This window comes from Drosophila mojavensis, unplaced genomic scaffold (assembly GCF_018153725.1).
Source record: "Drosophila mojavensis isolate 15081-1352.22 unplaced genomic scaffold, ASM1815372v1 contig_16, whole genome shotgun sequence".
In the NCBI taxonomy this organism is placed as follows: domain Eukaryota; kingdom Metazoa; phylum Arthropoda; class Insecta; order Diptera; family Drosophilidae; genus Drosophila; species Drosophila mojavensis.
Window position 1 is genome coordinate 519,956 of NW_025318693.1, and position 15,866 is coordinate 535,821.

General features: G+C 42.1%; 2 protein-coding genes across 2 annotated transcripts; both read right to left on the bottom strand.

The window, feature by feature from the left end:
* Nucleotides 1-3,611: 3,611 nt before the first annotated feature.
* Nucleotides 3,612-4,687, bottom strand: LOC116804906. The gene has a single exon (XM_032733889.2). The coding sequence runs from the start codon at nt 4,685-4,687 to the stop codon at nt 4,286-4,288; it is 402 nt and encodes a 133-aa protein (XP_032589780.1). The 3' UTR covers nt 3,612-4,285.
* A 24-nt stretch (nt 4,688-4,711) lies between these two features.
* On the bottom strand, nt 4,712-14,643 carry LOC6573860 (homeobox protein Hmx). The gene is made up of 3 exons (XM_032733888.2): nt 13,342-14,643; nt 7,054-7,163; nt 4,712-5,610 (listed from the first exon to the last, which is right to left on the bottom strand). Exons 1-3 carry the CDS (start codon nt 14,145-14,147, stop codon nt 4,712-4,714), a joined length of 1,815 nt encoding a protein of 604 aa, XP_032589779.1. The 5' UTR covers nt 14,148-14,643.
* Nucleotides 14,644-15,866: the final 1,223 nt, after the last annotated feature.

Here is a 15,866-nt window from a genome sequence, read left to right on the forward strand (position 1 = left end):
AAGATGAGCGAAGAGCAATACAAGGCATTAGGCACTAGCTGCCCCATAGGACTCGCTTATATAGCAGACACATATATGTATAAATATAGATATATATTGTACTTACTATATACAAACATATATTCCGGCTGCCAAAACAATAGCCAACTTTGCGGTAAGCTGCTGCACTTCATGCCCAAAGAGGCTGCAATTAAAATAAGTACCTCGCCGTTTGGCTGCCAGCTGAGTGAGCTGTGGGTGGACTGCGGAGATTTAAATGTGTATGTATGTATGTGTGTATATGCGCGAAAAGCAACAGCCAAAAAAGTAACAAAAAGTTCACCCACACACACACACATACCACACTCACACAGATATATGTGTGTGTGGTATATAAGCACATTGTGTTCGCAAGCTAATTAAGAAATTACTGCAGGCTAAACAGCAAAAGCCCGGACCCCGCCCGGGCGGCACCGCCATTACCAAAAAGCCATTCAATATAAATATGTATATGTGTGTGAGTACGAAAAATGATATTAACAAAAATAAAAGCAGAAGAAGCAGAGGCAGAGGCAGAGGCAAAGCCTAGTCGAAGCAGCAGTTCGCTTTGTAACGAAAAAATCTTTAAAAAAAAAATAATAATAATAATAAACTAAAATTGTATTTAAGTAAAAGAATATTATATACTAAAATTCAATTTTACATAGTTTACACTTTACATTTAAAATAATGGATTAAAATTTATAAAATAAATATGTTTTACGGTTGCTCAAAGCTAAGAGCACATATCATTTAAAAATCTCTTTTGCAAAATCCATATGCCCTGCAAAGGGAATGTCGCCCTACTAAAAATCTGCCATAATCCAACAAGCAGACACACACGGCCGCCCGCTCAGACAATTCACTTTACATATGAGCAATGTTAACCAAAGCAACCAAAAAATAACAAAAAGCCAAAAATACAAAAAAACAAAAGTTGGGAAAAGAGTAGAAAAAAGCCAAAACTGAAATTATAAAAGCAGCCAAAAAGCATTCAAATTATTCTCCCCTCTCATCCCAACCAGGCTGGGCTGGCAATTTTCATAATTTCTCTACAATTTTCAGCCATTTTATAAAATGAATTGAAAATCTGGCTTTTTTTTTTTTTTTTTGGGCACAGAAAAAAAAAACAGGGTATAAAAGGGAGAAACAAATATATAGAAATGGAAATAAGAAAAAGAAAAACCATCAAATCTATTCATGCGCTTAAATAAAATGCTCAAGCACTTGACTGCATCCATAGAAAAAAAAAAAAAAAAAAACTGTTGAGGAGAAACGAAAAAAATAAAATAAAAATATTAAATAAAATAAAAATATTTACCAAGCAAGGTAAAAGCCGTCCACGTAAAAGGTAGTCTAATTTGTTCAGGAGGCTTCTAAATAGACCAAGTTAACTTTGCCATCACAAATGAAAGCGAGCCATTGTTGACATTTGCCTGGACTAAAATTCGAGCGAACGAGAATCCATTGCCTTATGGTTGACGCATCCATTGCTTAAGCAGATTATTGGCTAACAATTTTAACAATTTGAGCTGATAAATAAAATAAAATATATATGCATATTACAATGAAATTGATTTAATTACTTAGAGCGTGTGTGAAATGCAACGCCTCACATAATTGATCAATAAACTGAATGCGACAGGCACACATACCTGCATACATATGCAAGTAAGCACATACACACATACACACAGACACTCATACACTTGCACACGTACAAGTACCATTTGTATCTTTCTGGTTATTTGAACTTGCAATCGTTTGTTGCGCATAACCGAAAGCATTTTATGCATTTTTATTGCTATTTATTCGTAGCGCACAATTTGCAATTTATTTTTGCAATTTAACACGCCGCGCCGCAGCCAGAGGGCGTTAAAATAAAAAACAACAACAACAACAGCAACAGCATTCGACGCGCTCAGTGCCAGTTAACAACAACGGCAACAGCAACGATAGCAACAACAACAACAACAACAACAGCAACAACAGCAACATAAGTGCACAATAAATTGTTAAAACGTCCAACAACAACTGCTGCATCAATTGTTGCACAGATACACCAGAGCAGATACAATTACATGCACATTTATATACCCACTATTAACACAAGTTGTGCAGAGCTTTGCATTTGCAATTAAACGTTTCAGATTCCTCCACCACCCTCCCCTCAAATGGGGACGCCGTCTGCCATCAACCTAGAATCATTTTACCAAAGCCCATTACAGCAAGTGAGGATGCTGCTGCAACAAATTACAAATTACTTATATTCCCGATGGGAAATATACATACATATATTTATGTACATGCACACAAATGTTGTTATTCATTTTAAATAATATTATATTGCTCATTTCTAGATTCCTAATCCTAGCTATAGAACACATTATGGTATGCAACATCTTTTGATTTAATACTGCTTAATGCCCTTTAATTTCATGAATAAGCTGAACTAGTAGTTAATGCTCATTCAAAATGCTTTTGTCTAAAATACGCACGACTCACTGCGGAATATATTCATAAATATTTGAATATAGCAATTCGAATACTAGTGAATATATTAAATTCGTTTGCTCAATAACTTAAATATTTATATAATTGAATTAAGTAAATACTTATATACGGAAGCGGGAAAAAATGAGTGTATGCTCACAACATTTGAATTTTATCAAACCATACAAGCAATATATTTTATAAAATATATAATTATATTTTTTATTTTATATTATAAGCGTTATATTTAATTATTTACATTTATTTTAAAATTTATTTTTATGTTCATAGCCAATCTATTTATTTACCATTTTATTAATAATTCATATTTTAGTATATTATTTAATCCAGATATATTGAGGTAAAACTCTATTCGATAAAAACTCTGCCTGTCCTCATTAACTGAGCAATGTGAGCTTCGTTTGCCATGGATTCCTGATTTCCCAATGTGAGGCACGGTCTGAATGTTCTGTTATTGCCAGTTCATCGGCTATTAGGCGTGTGTTGACTTATACACATATATAAGTATTAGTACTTTAATACGGAGGTGAATATAAAAAGCATTTTAGCAATTTTATGTAAGCTGCAGGTATTCCCAAGAGACTAATGTCTAATGTCTAATATTTCTATACAGACCTTCCATATGCTACGATAGTATAACAAAATATGAACCAGCTGAGATTAGCTAGACTATAAAACACAATGTTTTCAAATCAATCTGATTCTTAGTTTCATTATACGCATGTTTAAATCAAGCTGCTTCCGCCTCTTAAATACCATATATAAAAACATTCAAAACTTGTTTATAATATTATTTTTTATTGATTTTTATTTTGTTTTCTTTTTTCATATATATAAGCATTTTTAAGAATTTAATTTTTTTTTTTTTTTACTTTCTTATTTTAAATGTAGGTTGCGCTGTATTACTATTATTATTATTATTTTTTTTTTTTTTTAGTAAATTGATGTTATAATTTTACTAGTTATTTGGTAATTGCTTGATATAATACATACAAATGTGCACATGCTGACGTTTTTTTCTTGATTTTGTTTTTATTATAACTTTGGCTTATACAGCGCTCAATTCAATATATATAAACGTTTTTTTTTCCATTTCAATTTTATGTATAACTTTAATTTTAATTAGCCTGCTTATGGAAACCAACTGATAATTATTGTTAAGTTAAGTTAATTTTTTGATGTGGGCTTAACTTGGATCTGACCAGCAATCAAAGTTCGATTAAAATAATAGGTTATTACGTTAGATAAGTGGAAAACACATATTTATATATTTATTTGTAATTTCTATTTACACTCTAAAGTACAAGCAAATAAAGCGACAAACGGAAGCGATACATTTACAAAATGAGACTTAAAATCTACTGAGCAATAGGCATTTAGTTTTATACAATGAGAGAGCAGCGGGGCAGCAGAATGTGTGTGAGAGAGAGAGAGAGAGAGAGAGAGGGATAGAGCTAGAGTGAGGAGCTTAGCTTGAGAGGTTCACGTCCGTGTCTCTTGAGTTGGTTATGCGAACTTCTACATAAGTAGTATGTGTATATACAAAAGCTTTAGGAACAAACTATTCAAAAACTTTACAGCTTTATAACGATTATGTTGAAGAGGCGCGGCGAGCCGTCCTCAATTTTTGGCCTTTGTGGTCAGCATTGAAACCAATTGATGTGCACTTAGCCGCTGATCCTTTTGTCAAAGTTTTCAATAGAATTTTACAATGCCACTGGGAGCGGACTGTGGGCGGTGCGGTGCCAGCTGTTCAGTAGGAGTGAGCCTTGCTGATTATCGATTCCTCCTCGACAGCAGCAGGCATAGACGAATCAGGGCCACCAGCCTCGTTCCGTTCAAAACAATTATTGTTCTTTGTGTGCAGCTCGAAGGTGCTGGAAGACGGCGGAGGCGCAGCTGATGGCGTTGATCGAACGTAGTCATTAGATGACTGCACCTGCGACTGTGGCTGTGGCTGTGGCTGTGGCTGGTCTGCGACGGGCTCCTCATCGGCCTCGACATCGATGGCCGCGTCATCCTCGTCCATGCCTGTGAGGTGCTCTTGCTCGCCGTCGGAGTCCACTTCCACGGAGCAGCGTCTCAGCTGCATCGCAGGTATTCGCAGCGGCATGGGCGACATCGCCGTGGGCGGTGGCGGCTTCAGCAGCGTCATGGGCGCCGCCAGGCAGCCCACGTTCTATACAAGCGACGACAAGGGCGGCCGCGGTGGGCTGGTGTTGCGGGCAGCGGCGGCAGCATAATACTGCATGGGATGATGATGCGGCGGCGGTGGGGGCACAAAGCCAGCCGTGGTGCCATCGTGATAGAGCACAGGCACACGCACCAGACGCTGGGCCGCATGTGCCATGTTGGCCATGTTGGCTGCCTCTAGCTCGGCGGCCAGCTGGCGCTTCCATTTGTTGCGGCGATTCTGAAACCATATCTTCACCTGGGTCTCAGTCAGCCGGAGGGAGGCCGCCAGGCCAGCGCGCTCCGATGAGCTGAGGTAGCGCTTCAGATCGAACGTTGATTCCAGCTGGAATACCTGAGCACGCGAGAAGACCGTGCGCGTTTTCTTCTTACGCTTGGAATTGCTGCCATCGCCGTGCGGCGACGAACTGTCCGATGGGCCGTCGGTGCCGTCATCTTCCTCAATGATTTCCTCGCCTTCGTCGTCCGATTCGTTAGAGCTGGTGGGCAGCATGTAGCCGCCGCTCGCATGAGAGCCCGACAGATGGTGCCCATGATGCGAGAGTCCGCCAGCGCTGCTGGTGGGCGTGCTGGGCTGATGTGGATGCTGTAGATGCTGTTGGCCGGCATGTGGATGCTGTTGCTGTTGCTGGTAGAGCGTATGATGGGAGCTGTGGTGCGACGATCCAGTTAGGCCAGGAGGTGGTGATTTGTTAGCGTGGCCATTGCCCATGTTGTTACTGTTACTGTTGCTGTTGTTGTTGTTGTTGCTGCTGGCATTCGCAGTGAGGTTGTTGTCAATGTTGCTGCTGCTGTTGTTGTTGTTGTTATTGTTGTTGTTGCCGCTGCTGGGGCTCAGCGATGTGGGCGATGGTGGATTTTCAGTGGTGTTTGTGGAGGAACTGTCTGCAAAGTGAGCAAGATAAAGAAAAAAGAGAGCGCATGAGTGACAATCCACTTCACTGAGAGAGCACGCTGTGCGTGCGTATGTGTGTGCATACACATATACACAGATATTTATATTTATATACATGTGGAGGAGCAGGAGGTGGTGGCTGCTCTAAGGGTTGTTTAACGTATTATTGTAGCCATGTGTGTGTGTGTGTGTGTGCTGCTGCTGCACAGATTTAAGCTGCAACACTTAACCTCACACTTGCCTTCGTCTTGTCTCTTCCATTCATTTTTGTTTCATATGCCCCACAAACAACTTAGAGCGCAGACGCGTAGAGTAATTCCCCTGCACCCTGCACCCTGCGCACTGCTAACCCCACAGCCTGTTCGTCTACCATATACATATATGAATGTGTGTGTGTGTGTGTTTTTATCTCTGTGTGTTCGTGTGCGTTAAATTACCATTTAAAATGGCCGTCAGTCAGCTGGGCGATTTCAGTTTTATTGAGCTTTTAGTTTGGATCCTATTTGAAAAGTTTAAATTGCTGTAATTTGATTCAAGCAAATTTGACTTGCTGGGCCCCACACAGCCGCCCCCTTCCACCCATCTGCTGGTGCTACGAAACTATGCGCTGAATCAACTAAATTCCAGAAGCCTCACATGGCGCAAAACTTAAGGCCAGTTAACATGAGCAAATGCAATTGCATCGACTTCTAATGCTAAGAGCCCAATCAATTGGGCTTTAACGCTCGCTGACCAGAAAGCTAGCCGCTATCGCCAGTAGCTCTCCCCCCTCTCTCTCTCTCTCTCTCTGTCTCTAATGAATGCAAGCATGTCAAGCACTTTGTGTATTCCCCGCAGTTGTAACTCAATACTCGATTACAAATTGCAATTAATTGAAAATGGCGATTACTGCAGTCGTGTTTCTGAATAGCCAACGCAACACAACGTAACATGTGTAGCTGCGTGCCAATGACACAGCCACCCACACTATTCAAGCGTCTCGGCATTGTTGTTGCTGCTGCAGCTGTTGCTGTTGCCTGCTTCAGGGTGCACTTTGTGTGCATTGCTCAAATTCTTACGGGCATTAGACAAGTTTACGCGGCCAACAATGCAAATTAAACGAAATGCTGCTAAGAATGTCTGCCACGGCACATTCTTAGCCAAAGAATTTCAGCTATTCGCATTAAGCTCGTTCTCTGTCTACAATATATATACATATATACACATACGAAAAGTATATATGTACATACATATATTTGTAATCTGTTTACTTTCAAAAAGCGATTTTGTATTTAAAAAGATTAAAGATGGATTTAAAATATTTATAATTGCATATAAAAAATTCAAGTTTAATCTTCTTAAATAGAAAATCTGTCTTAAACGCAAACAGATTGAGATCTTTAAATTTCTGCTTGTTTATATAAATATATAGTAAATAGTTATATCAAACTTACCGTGCGTTGGACTATGGAAGGGCATTCGCTGTGGTGCCCAGGGCCAGCCGGGCGGGCATAGAGCTGCATAGCGTCCAGCCAGGGCGCCCCATTGCGAAATGAAACCCAATCTGCAAAAACAACAACGAACAATTAGCTTTAATTAATTGCAATTATTACAGGTATCAAAAGAAACTGGCCAGAATTAGTTAACAACTAAATGTGGTGCCCATACATACATACATATATAAGGAAATATATAATATACATACATAAATATTTCATGCCGACGGCATAAATTTGATAAACACACCAAGAAAAATCAAAGCTGGAAGGGAAAATATCTCAGAAAGAACGACCCCTAAATGCCAACCAACCCCACAGCAGGCAAGGGCCATAACTGGCAACAGCTGCTGCAAATTTGACTCCCCAAGAAAACATATAATGTAAGGATGTCTGTGTGGCTGTGTATATAAATGCCGACGTCCATGTAACCTTGTTAGGTTGTTGCTTAAAAGCATCTTTATAAATACATTTATTTATTTATGTTAGACGCGGCAAAGTTTCCAAGACGAAACACTTTTTGGCGTTAACGTTATAATGTGTTCCATATACGAATGTGTGTGTGTGATTGTGTGTGGGGGGCTGTCTGATTGGGGGTGGGTTTTTGTGGCGCTGTCGTTGGGTTTATTGTGCTAAATCAAAGTTTTCAAGTCAAATCATTTAGGCAGAAGCTAATGCGAGAGTTAATTGGAAGAAAGCTGCTTTTGTTCTCTGAGGGTAGCACAGTGTGGTTAGCAAGAGAAGTTGAGTGGGGAGCGAGTGGGGGGGAGTGAGTGGGCGTAGGGTTTTGTGCCTGACTGTGCTACTTAAGAGCTTTTCGTGGCCAACCCACCACCCAACCACTCAAGCAGTCTAGCCCGGCAATTTGATTGATTTATTGATATGTTCAAAAGTGTTTCAGGCGTTCTTAAGTTTCCCACGCACTCAATGAACTTTGCTGTTAAACAATCCGGCCGGGACATAACGTAGCCACAGTCCACTCCCACCAGTCTAGAATGCCAATGGTGGCCACATCTAACCCAACGCCAGCCCCTTTGCTGCTGTTGTTTTTTGTACTTGTTAAACCCTTTGACCGTTTTGCAGGTGACCCGTATGCAAGCAGCAGACTGTGATTTCTGTTCGACCCCAGGCAGCCCCCAAATGCGGCCCAGCCACCCCCAGGCAGACAATGAGCCGGCCACGTTGTGTGTGACATTAACATTTAGCTGACCTCTTTCACAGCGGCCAAGGTGCAGGTGTGGAAATCAATAGTCGGCCATCTCTTTCGCCTGCTCAACATATCTTTCTTTCCCACTCGCAGAAACATGGATGTGTATGTATGTGTACATGTCTCTCTCCCACTCTGTTCTCCGTCTGTCTCTGGCTCATGTTTTCCCCTATTTCGCATTGGCAAGTAATGTTTTTCAATTAAATTTACCTTTCGCCTGCGCCCGCTGTTAAATTATGAGCTGCTCCCTCTTTAGAAGGCGCTTCAAAGGCTTCCCCAACTGGCTAACTCCCCCAACTGCCTGGCCTGGCCTGACTTGGACTGTTTGGCAAGCTGGCGGCTCAAATCACTTCTAATGGGCTTCATGTTTACAACGTCAATTGAGAGAAAGCCGCTCAAAAGATGACGTTCTAGCCACTCCTCAAATTACCGGCCAGCAGCAAAACAACAACAACAACAAAGAAAAGCAAGCAGAATAAAAAACAACAAAACAAACGAGTCAAAAGAAATTACCTCAATTACTGCGCTAATTTTGGTCGCTGAAAGCGCTGTCAACGGAAGGGGCCCCAATGAATTGCAAACAGCTTGTAGCTATTTGCTTTACTAATTATCCAAATCAAAGGCGCTGCCCGAGTCCGTGGCAGGCATTTGTTTTCCGCCCAGCAATGAAATAAATACAACATTCCATTGCCCGCGGCAGCCGCAGACCGCGTGGCTCCATCTACATTTTCATTGGTGTCACTTTGTGGCGGAAGTGGATGACCATGTTTAAAATTCACCGGAATGGGGCGTGCCCATTCAGCCCCTGCAGCTGTCAGAAGTCAACGTTGAGCGACCCAAGTGCCCCACCATTTCCACCATACCACCCACACCTCCCCTCGCGCTATTCGTCCAGTCCAATTCCTCACCCACTTCAATTTGATGCATGGCTGTTATTTCTCGTTTAATGAATTGTTTGCGGTTCTTGCTTTGGGCTTCTTTCGCGTCGCTGTCATAATTCGTCTTTGGGGGGTTAAGGGGAGCTCTCTTCGAGCTAGGATAAAAACTGTGCTATGCAATTGAGTTGTTCAACATGGCGTTCTACATGGGTTCCATGCGCCTTTTGGTTTTCCTTCGTTTGCTCGCGGGACAGGATTTTAATAAATTGGATGTGGCTGGAGCATAAAAACGCTTTGAAGTTTCTCATGCACGCAAACTAATTTAGTTATGAAAATCTACCAGCTCGAAGAGCAAAATTAACCTTTATGATATTTTGATTCATATAGATTCATAGTCTGAAGAGCAGACTTATATATATGGAAAATGTTGTATTGACAAACCTTTTGTGAATGTAATGAAATATATTATATGTGCCGCGCTCGCTGACAAGAGCCAAGTAAGTAAGAAAGGAACAAGAATAAGAATATGAATGAGAAAGCTCATTCAAAGGCTTGTGTCGCCGAGCTTTCTGTGTGTTGATCGCCTTCCGCAGAAAGGTCTCTTGGCACGGGTCTCCACAGTATATATTTAATATTGATAAGCTGTCGGCCTTAATGTGTTATTATAATTTATAATGAAAGCATAGACAATTTAATTAAATTAATCTAAATATTTTAGATTAACTTTGAAATGTGTTTTCTTATATACTATATGCTATATGCTTATGGAAATATGTGAATGCATATTCACGGCAAAAATAGAATCAGATCTTGGATTTTTTGACAATATAATAGCATTTTAGGATATGTAAATGTACAATAAATATCATATGATTATGAGATATATAAAGAATATAATGTCGATAGCATGCAATTATAGTGAATCTCAATAATATTTGTAGACTTTTGAATTAATTTAAATTCTAGCTGAATCTGTTATTCAGAACACTATTAATTTTATAAATTAGTATTTTTTACACTCCCAGCACTTTTCCTTCATTATACCTTAAAACTCCGTTCTTTTGTAATCAATCGAATTGCATATTTCTTCAGCTCAGTCGCAAGACCCAACTTTTCGATTGCTCTACAGGCTTAACTTTTCGAGTGCCCGCAGATTCAAAAAAATTGAAGAAAATTGAGCCCAACAGCTGCCTTAACCCGGTGGCAGAAGCCACTTAAGTGGAACCGAGTAGCCGAATCATATCACACACATATAATATATAGAGCAAACAATTGTTATACAACGTGCCGGGCGCATTAGCCAAAATTAATTTAAATAAATAAATTTAAATGTAATATTAACAATGAACACAAATGGCTGGCGGCGCTAAACCGCTTAGGATTCGTTCATGTATAAGAGATTTGCACACGCTAATTGGCTGCATGGAGGCCCGAAATCAGAAAATATGCATTGCCCAACCCAACATTGAGTTCATTGTGGTTTATGTGACAATTTGAGCGGTGCGGGCACTCGAAGCGACCGCAGAGTAGCCAAAATATTGAACAGCAACTCACAGTTGACTAAGCAGGAGCCCATAATAACCCGGCCATAGTTAACCCGGTTGGCTTGCTTTTGTCATTAAACGGGATTAGCATGAATATGTAGCTAAATACATGCATCCATATATGTATGTATGTGTATTGGTATATTTGTAACTGTGTATTGTAATATTCGATGGCATGGAGCGGCTTAGGCGGCTTAGGCCACTTGAAAAATGGTGACATTTGTGATGCGTGCAAAATTAGTTTTTTGGCTGCGCCACAGGAAGTCGCACAAATGACACGCGCCCAGGAGCCAAAGCCAGCCCAGTCCAGCCAGGCCAGCCCAGCCCATCCCAGTGCAATCAGCAACCAAAAAAAAAAAAAAAAGTCAAGCCTCAAATCTAGATATGAAATCAGTGCATGATGCACTATGCGACACGAATATGTTTTCATTAAATGGAAACAATGTGTGTGCGCACGTTATCGAGATATAAATGTCAGAAATCGCGGACCATTTCACCACTAAATGCCGGCAGCCAGTTAATCCCTTTGTGATAGATAAGATTAGTCAGGAGCGGGCGCATTGCATTGGGACTGGAATTGGATTGTAATTACTGTAGTAGATAATTATATTGTCAGTGCGTCCTTTAGCGGTATCCTTATAATACAACAGCAGCAACAACAACAACAACAACAAAGGTGAAATAAAATAAAACGTAAAAGAGAGCTGCACAATAGACAAATACACACACACACAGATACACACAGACATTTCCTGGACTCGAGCACCCCTTCCGCTGGCCGCTTTGGCCCTTTGTTGGGCGCACTCTCAAGCATATCAGGTTACACAGTTACAGCGCTTAAATGCGTTCTTTGCAGCGCTATAATTAAACCGCAGTTGAGCAGCAGCCAGCCGGAGGACTTCCACAGTAGCTGACCACTAATTAAAAAGCAAAAAAAATAAAATAAAAGTAAAAAAGGTACTACCAATGCTTGCGGCCCAGGTGAAAGTCAGTCAACAATATTTACGTATGCGCGTATTTGTATTAAACGATCAGTCAGCGTTTTGGGCGCGCTCGAATTAATCATTTGACGGAGCGGCCAGCGAGTTCGATGATCAAGTGATAAGCCCGTCACATAGGCAGCCACACGTCAGCTGTAAGCGCCAAACAGCAGGAGTCAACACTTGGTCACTGCGCGAGGGCGATCCTCGCGCTCTTAATTGGGGTAACCTGCACGCGACCCTCGCCACAGGACTGCGACTGCGGCTGCGGCTGCGACTGCGACTCGCTTATCGCAGGATCGATCGAGCGAGCGCTTGCGTAAATGAAATGAAAATGATCATCATTAAATAAAACACACACACACGCACACACACAGAGGAAAGCTAGGAGCTGTCTACTTTGCATGTGTTTGGACAAAAAGTTGAGCAGTCTCGCTCATAAAATAAAAGTGCAACATTTTTTTAATTCAACACATGCCTTAATCGAGCATTTCTGAAACTCGATCGCTTGACTCATGTCCTTTTTATGCTCATTTAAATGCCGGCTAAGTGGGGTTACCCCGCTTGCTGGTGTCTTTTTTTCTGTTTGAGCTGCATTGCCATATGTAGGTGGCTCTGTTCATAAATAAAAACACACACAAGGCTTTTAGGTAGGTCAGTCAGTCGTCCATTCATTCAGTGAGGGTTCGTTCATTCAACACAAAGTTGCATTCATTCACTTCACATGCCGGAATATTGACAGACAGTTATCAAACTGCATTGAATTACATGCTGCATCTGCAAATGTTGCGAAATTCGATATTCTTCCCGAATTGCATAGCCAAATCGAAGTAATCAATATCGATTTAGGTGCGCACATGGAGGTCAGTCTGATGTAGATATTCAAATGGAAAGTTACTTATTTCATTTTGCATATTTATTAAAGCGGCTTAGGCGAACTTAAAGCTGCAATTGTTATAGATGAAAAAAAAAGAAGAAAAATACAAAAGTCTTAAGTAACTTTGCTATTCTTTTCACTATAGCTTTTACTTGTGGAATTAAGTGAATGCATATTCAGGCTAAAATTCGACTTCAGTGCAGACTTTTCTCATAATATAATACAATTATAATCTGTATAGCTTCTATTTACATTCTATTCTTGTAAAATTTGCAGACTCCTGAAATACTCGGAGCATTTTCGAATTTCATAAATTAGCCTTTTTATCACTAGTCTCTCATCTCGGCACCCACTTAAGGTGTCCTCTAACATTTGCCCTGCACTCTTTGAGCACTTCCATTAAAAATTATTATCTCTAGCAATCAGTTACAGCAACACGAATTACTCCAGGCTACTCGAGACTGGATTCGTGTGTTTTTCCCGAGAAGCGATTTGCGTCACCTCGATCTCAATGCTATTGTATTCCGTTTGCTTAAGGATTACACAAATTTTGCTCAATGCTTCGAGGGGCATCGAAACTGGACTACATCAGGTGAAATTGTAGCCGCTTAGGCTCATTGGAAAATAAGGGAACGCTTGACTTTTTGGTTTCACGTTGGTCTGCCAAACAAAGAGCGAGCGAGCGAGGCTCTCGAGTGGTAAGCCGGGTCTAAACGGCTCTGCCAAAGTGCACCCAAGCAGCTACCGGACAAAGACTCACCTTGAGAGCATGGCCGCATCCTGAGGTCCGGTCGCGCCATGGTGCGGCAATTGCGGAATGGGCGTTATCAGCGCTGTGGCGCCGTTCTTTTTCGCTGGCTCGCTGCGGCTCAGTATGCTGGAGATGGAGAAGCTGGTGAAGCCATTGGAGCCAGTGGTGGCTTTGTTGCCATTGCTGCTCGTGTTGCTGTCGTTGCTGTTGGCGCCAATGGAGGCCGCCGCTGCTGCCACCGCGGCCGCAGCCGCCGAGGCACAGGTGCTGTTGTGGTTAACTGTCTTGCTGTTGTTGTTGTTGTTGTTCAGGTTCTGGGCAAGCTCCTCACTGGTGCTGCCACTGCCGTTGCGGTCCAGCTCTGGTGTCTTGGGCGCCATCGCGGCCAGGGCGGGCGGTGAGCCGAGGCGGTCACCCAGATGTGTCGGCGCGATGGCGTGGTGCAGCAGAGCGGGATGCGATGCGGTGTGAGCCGGATGCAGATGGCCAAAGCTGTGCAGCGCGTGGTGCAGCGCCACCGGATGGCCACTGAGCGAGCTAAGATGATGCTGCAGATGGTGGTGCAGCACTGCCGGCGGCACTGCGCCGTTGGGACTGTGGTGATAGTGCGGCACGGTCACGGCGGACGTCGATGTGGGCGTGCCGCTGGCTGTGTTCGGCGTGGAGCGATGCGTGGGCGTCGCTGGTGGGGAGCTGCCGTCAACGGAGCGCGCCAAGGGGCTCTCGCGGCCATTGCTCATGCCGGCGGCACCCAACGGACTTGGCTCCGGACTGGACACCACGCTAATATCAACCTCAGCGTCAGACGAAGACATCTCAGCACAGAACACGCACAAAACTCTTTTTTCACTTGATTTCAATTCTATCTATTTTAAATTAATTCACAGTGTTTTCTATTATTTGTTGGAAATGTTCCATGAATTGTTTCAGTTTCGACTGCTGTCACACGAATTGGCTGCTGTCGCACTTGGCCGGACGGGCATCCGTCGTCTATAGGCGATGAAAATAAAGTTCCTCAGGTGGCGACCGATACGTCTGCACCGTTTGATCAACGATTCGCATTTAAATTCAAATGTTTTCTGTTAACAAACGCAAAGTCCTCGACGCGTCTGCCAGTCTACCTTTCTCTTTCGCTCGTTTAAACTCTCTCCCTCACTCACACTCGAGCCCTCGCATATGTGTGTGCCTGTGCCTGTGTCTGTGTGTGTGTGTGTTTGTGAAAGCGATCGCTTAGTAATTTTATTGTTTAAGTCTTTGAATTTTTAACCCCCGGTTGTATCAGAGAGCGTGTGCGCCGACTGCCTGCTGCGGCGTTCGACTGAAACTGAAACATGAAATGTGCTGAGCAGAACTAAACTCAGCTCGGATGGTTGGTTGGCTGTCGGCTGTGAAATTCTTTCGGTCTTTGCGCTAAATGGTTTTCCGCAAGTTGACAGTAGCACAACACACACACACACACACACACACGCACACTCACACATTCTCACGCACAGTTAGAGGGTGAAGCAGAGATAGCTGTGGGTTGCATGAGAGTTTGTTTGTGTGGGGTTGTTTCTCTGCTTTGAGAGTCTCTCGTCGCATCGTGCGCGCTCTTTCTAGCAGGGGTAGCTAGAGCATGCAGCTCTTTGGCCCAGCCCGACCCGGCCCGGCTCGGTTCGGCCTGTTCCCATTTCCATTCCGTTTGCAGCTGAATTTCTACATTCGTTTATTTTGACAATTGCGCTGCAACCGCATCGACGGACACTTTCCGTATTTTCTCCTATTTTCTTTCATTTTATTTTTGTTGTTGTTAGTTTTGTCGAAAGTCCTTAAGCTCTGACAATAAAAGCCATGAAAAAAAAAAAAAAAAAAAAAAAAACGAAGAGCAAGTTTTGAATCTGAGCTTGAAACACTTGGCAATCGAAACATGTCTGGGAGGAAGTCTCGCTTAGCTGTGCGTGTGTAGGTCTATGTGTGTGTCTGTGTGCTTGTATCTATGTTAGCCTCCCATTGAAATGCCAATATAAAATCAATCAATTGGCACCCGACAAGGGTCAAGTGCTGCTCTGTGTGCAGTGCTTTAGCTCCAAAGTGTACAAAGTATCTTAATTGATGGCAGTTGAAAGGTTCCTTTCGGGTGAAGTCAGCAAACGAATTAGAAAAGTGTTAAATTTCACAAAATTGCAAGGAGCTTAACATTTGAAATAAGTCAGCCAAATATGAAATCTATTATATGTAGTTATAATAAATTTAGAATATCTATTTCCTGGCATTGTAACTCCAGGCTAGTAGATGAATGTAGCATATATATGTGTTGCATAACTACACACAAATATATAAATAATAATTATTATAGTAGAAATATTAATAATAAAACGATTAATATATCAATCAGTTGAAAATCGCTTTGCATTTTGTTATCTGCTTTATATATCAAATCCAACAAGTTCGAACTAAACCCAAGCGTTTGACTCATATCACAGCATATACGCGTTCCATTCCACATCGTTCCGCATAGACAAACCACCCCGATGCGCGCACAGAGGCAGCCATTT